At 46.6% G+C, this 6,075-nt stretch overlaps 1 protein-coding gene and 1 non-coding gene across 2 annotated transcripts; both read right to left on the bottom strand.

The window, feature by feature from the left end:
- Nucleotides 1-771: 771 nt before the first annotated feature.
- LOC143317302 (PRELI domain-containing protein 1, mitochondrial-like) lies at nt 772-6,060 on the bottom strand. Its single transcript, XM_076725394.1, has 6 exons — nt 5,851-6,060; nt 4,912-5,060; nt 4,218-4,443; nt 2,545-2,658; nt 2,360-2,438; nt 772-1,723 (listed from the first exon to the last, which is right to left on the bottom strand). The coding sequence occupies exons 1-6, from the start codon at nt 5,908-5,910 to the stop codon at nt 1,611-1,613; spliced, it is 741 nt and encodes a 246-aa protein (XP_076581509.1). The 5' UTR covers nt 5,911-6,060; the 3' UTR covers nt 772-1,610.
- Nucleotides 5,359-5,430, bottom strand: trnag-ucc (transfer RNA glycine (anticodon UCC)). The gene has a single exon. It is a non-coding gene; the product is annotated as a tRNA-Gly (tRNA).
- Nucleotides 6,061-6,075: the final 15 nt, after the last annotated feature.

The raw sequence follows: 6,075 nt of genomic DNA, 5'->3' as shown, positions 1-6,075 counted from the left end.
TCGTCGTGCCCAGCTGATCATGATCTCAGCTGTGCATTGATTATGTCCTTCTAAGTTATTGATTGTTCTCTTGAAGCGTAAAGTTCCAACATTTTTGCTCAGCGTCTCTGGTGGAGTTTATTGTCAGCAGTTCACATCTGGATGTGAGTAGGGGCAGAATTAGAGAGGATTACTGCTACCAGGGAATGTGGACTCACTGTATTTGTACAGTTTGCTGTATTCTTTTGTCACTGTTGAACTTTACAACCATCTGCTGGATTTTCAGATGAATGACATTTATTCTGTCAAGGCCAAATGTGCGATGTCACAATGTTAACAAAAGCTAAAAATAATGTGCACATCCACTCCAGAATGAAATAGTTCTTCCTCGGCTGGTGCTACACCCTTCCACCAAGTTTCATGAAAATCACCAGTAGTTTTTTCTGTAATCAGCAGACAAACAATAATAAAGCCAGGAGTGACGAACATGGCAGCAGATCTGACGAGATGTGGTTTACTTTCTGGAATAAACAACTTTGCTTTAAGTCAGTTCTTATCTCATTTGCCAAAGTCATTATCTTCCCAAGTCGAGAACTTTCTTGCACAAAGGATTGTTTGAAGTTTGCATCTCGTCTGCAAAATAATAATCTATCCTGTGTGCACAAGTTGCTACCTTGTTCTAACAAGATTATACATATTGTACATAAACAAGATGACTGTGTGTGAGGGTTGATGGTATATATACAGTATACTGTGCAGCAGTAGAAATGACCACGATCGCTCATCAAAAACGTGTCTTCAAAATTAGACAAGGTTCATTTAGTTTTGATGAGCTGTAAATATGTCGAGGAGTATTGGAAGAGTGAGGAGCAGCCAACTCCTCTGCAACAGAACCAGTTTCTGTAACTGTGTCCGGTAGAGTGGAAAACACAAGATGAACAGATGGAGGTTGAAATTAATATTATTGTCTGAAATATAACCCGAATTTGTTTGGCTGCACTATAATCAGATAAAAGAGCTGCTTTAACATTGGATTTATGACAACGTAGGTATTCAACCACTGCAGGTGTCGCCAAATCAACCAGTATGGAAATCAGGATTTTAACTTCAACGTGTAATGTCTGGAGCTGACCACCAGAGGGCGAGGACACACCGGGAAAAGCCTGTTAAGCTCGTCTGGATTAAAGCTCTGGTCTGATGTAACCTTCACGTACAGAAATTATTTCCATAATGCATAATTTGCTGATACAAATACAGAAAATAACCTCAATACAGTTACATGATTTTAAAATTCATTCAGCAGGCAAGAGTCCAATAAAACATTTGCAAAGTGACAGAAAAAATGTCATTGGGAAGAATAAAAGAATTAATAAAATATTCTAAAATAAAACAATTAAAAATAAAGAAAAAGTTAAAAAAAAGACTAAACAAAAACAGATTACAAATGTCTTTAAATCCACATGAGAACCGATTCCCAAGGAATCCTGGGAATGACTGTAGTTCAGAGGACGAGCGAGCCGCTAACGCTCCTTCTTTTCCGCTCAGCTTCGGTCAAATCTAAAAGCAGCACTTGCTCTCCGACGACCGACTTCACAAAGCGACCAATCACAGCCGAGGCCGACGCAGAAAGTTCAGACGAACTGTTTGGGCTCCTGGGTGGGAGTGGGCGTGGTCTGTGGTGGGAGGGGCTTATGCTTCTCAGACAACTCTCCCTGGTCACCATGGAGATGAGTGGGGGCTTCAGCTGCAGTTAATAAAAAGAGGAGAAACAGGCAGCGCGAGTGCAAAGAATACAGTCTAATTATGAAACAGGAGGTAACTACAGGTCGTGAACCTTTCAGTTCTACTTTCAGGGCCCATCGCGCCACAAACTGCGCTCACTAAAAAGGGGATTGATCTTCTGTGTGTGGTTTCTGATAACATTGATCGCCGGATCCTCGACTGACCGAGGATCAATGAGCTCTCTGGCCTCGCTCTCACATGGTTTAAGTCGTATAGGAAAACAGTGAGTTTCCTCTAACAGCAGTGCATTAAATCTCTGATGCGGACCATGGAGTACCCCACGGCTCTGTTCTCGGCCCACTGCTTTTCTCTTTATATTTCACCTAATGGCCAAAATAAGAGGCGCTGTGTCCGCTGTGAAAAATTGGAATGTCAGGTCATTTCCTGCTCCTAAATTCTGATAACAATTGTGTGATTTCTCAGAGTTTGACAGCCAAAAATATTGGTGTTCTGCATTTGGACATCGACACCACCAACAAAACCAGGTTTTAGTTTCATCCACACTTGACCGATGCTTTTGTTTCAAGCCTGTTAGTGCTCACAGGTCAGACTGCTGCTAGAGGTCTAGAGCAAACGTGTGTGTGTGTGTGTGTCTTACTCTGAATCTTGGACAGTGCAAACTCCAGCCCCTTCATGGCTTTGACCTGGTTACTTTTAAACCTGGCGAGACCAAACTCCTGGTACAGACACACGATGGGCCACAGTTAGTCCCATTCTACTGCGGAGTTTTTAATTTAACGTGTGTGTGTGTGTGTGTGTGTGTGTGTGTGTGTGTGTGTTCACCTGTATGGGCCGGGCCAGACCGTAGACAGCCGAGGTGATACAGGCCTCCCTCCTCAGTTTGGTCCAAGATGGCCGACTGCGGTCCTCCTCAAACAAACACCGCTCTACCACCGTCTGAGAGACACACTCAACGTTACAGGGCTGTCACTTTTTAGTCAAGATTGAAGTCGCCGCTCACCTCAGCCTAGCAGCGCCCCCCCCCCCTTACCTGCTGCCGCCATCCAGTTACACAAACCGTGAGCTGACCCGCCCTGTACACTGAATACACAATAACCGCAAATTCTTACTACTAGACGTGTTTCTATAATCGTTAAAGCGCTGACTGTTATTGTTGCATCTGTCTCTCTGGGTGGCACGGTGGCACGGTGGCAACACTGTCGCCTCACAAGGTCCCGGGTTCGAATCTCGCTGCGGGCACCGGGTGTGTCCTCCACCTCCACCATGCCTTCGGTGCCTGCTGCTCGAGGAGCTCACATGTGTGTGACAAATAAAGGGGAATGTCTCCCCCTTTCTTCTCTCAACTCGACAGGTGGAGGCAGATGGCTTCCACCAACAGCCTGGCTCTGTTCCACGTTTCTTCCTGTTCCTACACCTTCTGACTGGTGTCGTGACTTTTGTTGTGATGCCAAACAACACATTGAAAGCACACACGAGGACCAGTCTCGGTCTGAGCCTGGTGCTGATAGGGTGTCTGCTGCCCAGGCTGGACTTTAACAACGCTACCCTCAACAAGCTAATGACCCAAAGGCAGAGGTCGAATCCCCCACTCACTGACTGCTGGAAAGGTAATCAGGATGAAAGGGAGAATTATCAGTTGTGAGAGCTGAGCTGCCACTGATCTGCACACAGCATTCAGTCATATTCAGTGTACAGTGACGCTGACAGCTGTGTGTCCTGTGTTAGCATGCTAAAGGACGCAGTAAACTCACCATCGGTGCGTTCAGGGGACTCATCCTACCTCCTCCCTGCTGTGAATTAACAGTGTGATGAGTCTGTGTCTAATTCAGAGTCTCTGATCCACCAACCAGCCTGTGTTTTAGAGAGAAATCTGAACTCCTGAGATGTTTCATCTCCCACTGAAACAGCTCCTCTAACCAACAGAGGCTGGTCGAGAGCGATGGAGACAAAATCCAAAAAGTTTCTCTATGGATTACGCTGACGCTGAACTGACGAGGAGCGCCGGGGCATGTGACAGCTTTCATCTGGTGTTTCTGGAGTAAAGTGTTGGTGCAGACACAGAGTGACATGTTAAAATGTGGTGTTTCTTAAAGGGAGTTTGGTGCAGAGCGCAGGGAGCTTCACTTTGATTTAAATACCATCTGTGTGATTCTAACGTCCTGTCACCACCACAGAAACGCCATCATAAGGCCGTCTGACACTCACTGACTGTGGCCAGTTAGACACCGTGACCTCCTCCTCTTTCCGCCAGCTGCAGATCGACTGGCCGGAGGAGACGAGTGGTTTCACCTGGACAAGTTTCTCATCGCTGTGCTTCATGTTGAACAGGTGGGAAAGTGTTTTTGTGCTGCTCTTATGATCTCAGACTCAAATGATCAGCCCATTGAGCCCATTTAAGCACGTTATCACTCAAATCTGACAATAACACCTGGACAGGTGACCACCGTTCTGACACACATTCTTGCTGCACATTAACATGTCAGGAGTCCTCTCACCATCAGGGTGTTGTGGTTGATGTTCCAGGTCTTGGTGGTGAGGGTGTGTGCGTGCGGGTCGACAATGGAGTCCTCCAAGACGTAGACGGCCCGCGCCATGTGGGCGGGGAAGATGCGCTCCGCCCAGCCTGGCAGCCGGTTGGTCTTGGTCAGCAATCGTCGTGACAACAGGTGGTTGTTGGGGGTGACTTCACGATACAGGACGTCCTCTGTGAGGACGTGGGCGCTGATACAACAAAAAAAACACAGATTTACGCTGTGTGTGTGTGTGTGTGTGTGCGTGTGTGTGTGTGTGTGTGCACGCACACACACATTCTTACTAAGTGAGGACTTTTTTTACTGACAGTGAAAACATCTTGGAGAAGATTCGGGTGTTCAGGAGAGAAGTCGATTTATGGAAACTGGGGAAATAATTGAATAGTGAGAAATTTTCAGGACATTTAAAAACAGAGGGGACATTGTTGGAGAGTGAGGACATTTCTGGAGCAGGAAGACATTTTGTAATCGTGCAGAACTCGTTTAGGAAAGCGAGGTGTCGCCTCTTCACAGGGCTGCTGCAGCGATGGGTTAAGCTTAGAATTAGGTTTAGGTTCAGTATAGGCTGGGCTTAAGTCTTCGTTTGGGCAGATTCCACTTTTCCCATCATCTTTCCAACCTTCAGCCTCCAACAAGGTCACAACAGAAAAACTGTTACCTGTACGGGTTTGGGTAGCGCTGCCAGAAGGCCACCAGCACCTGATGCCACGGACTCTTAATGTCCACCTCACTGTGGAAATATCTCCCCATGTCCACGCACGCACGCACGCACGCACACACAGAGCTCACGACTGACTCATTCAGGAGCTGTAGGAAAAAGCAATAAGAGGAGGAAAAGTCATATTCTTTGCATATTCTCTGAATCTTTTTTTCAGTTAATTGATCAGTCAGCCCTTTCTGTCCAATCAGCACTTTTCTTTTAAGGTACATTTTCCTGATAACGTTTCTGTACTGAGGGACTTTCATTTGTGACACAATGTACTATTGCTTCTTTTACTGAAGTTGTATCACTGAGTACTTCTTGTGCCACCGTGTATTACTGCCCTATCATTGTGTCCACTGACATAAAAGACAAACAGCTGCTGCTCTTCGGTGCAAAAACACTTGCGTTGGCCGGGAATCGAACCCGGGTCAACTGCTTGGAAGGCAGCTATGCTAACCACTATACCACCAACGCCTACCAACACTCCTAGCGCCATATTGTTTAATGTATGAGAGGTCCACGGATCATGAACCTTCACTTATTAGTAATTAACGCTAGGCAACTTTACATTTCTAATGTTAATTAGCTACGTGCGAGCTACTGAACAAGTCAGTCGCTTCTGTCTTCCTCTGTCTCGTGTTCATCTGTCACAAACGGAGCTAACATTAGTTAGTTAGCTTTTGAACAACAGCAGTCGTTACTGTAAGCTAGTCCGTTATCGTCACGGACCTTTGCCCCATCAACAGCAGCGGTTTCCTGGATCCGTAGCATCTCACTGTTTGGCAGCAGGAACCGTTAGCCCCAGCCGCACTGACACCGGGTTGCTGTGGTGTTGTCTGCAGAGGAAGCTAACATGACAGCTAACAGCTAAGGCTAGCTGCGGAGCGGACGTACCTGCAGCCTTTGGTTTTCAGCACGAACAGCTCGGTGCTGAAGCGTGGAGGACCGCAGCATGAGCGACACACAGCAAGTCTGTTCGGGTTTGATTAGCAGCCGCCACAAGTTTGAGACATGAAGACCGCAGGAGAGAACCTGGAGTCAGGTGATCATCGCCGCACCTGTGCACTGTGCGCTGCCCTCCGCTAGATGGCGACATTTAACTGTGTTTTAAAGCAAAAA

The sequence above is a fragment of the Chaetodon auriga genome, chromosome 24, assembly GCF_051107435.1.
Source record: "Chaetodon auriga isolate fChaAug3 chromosome 24, fChaAug3.hap1, whole genome shotgun sequence".
NCBI classification, from domain to species: domain Eukaryota; kingdom Metazoa; phylum Chordata; class Actinopteri; order Chaetodontiformes; family Chaetodontidae; genus Chaetodon; species Chaetodon auriga.
The sequence above is the reverse complement of the archived record's forward strand: the minus strand, read 5'-3'. Positions and strand labels throughout refer to the sequence as shown.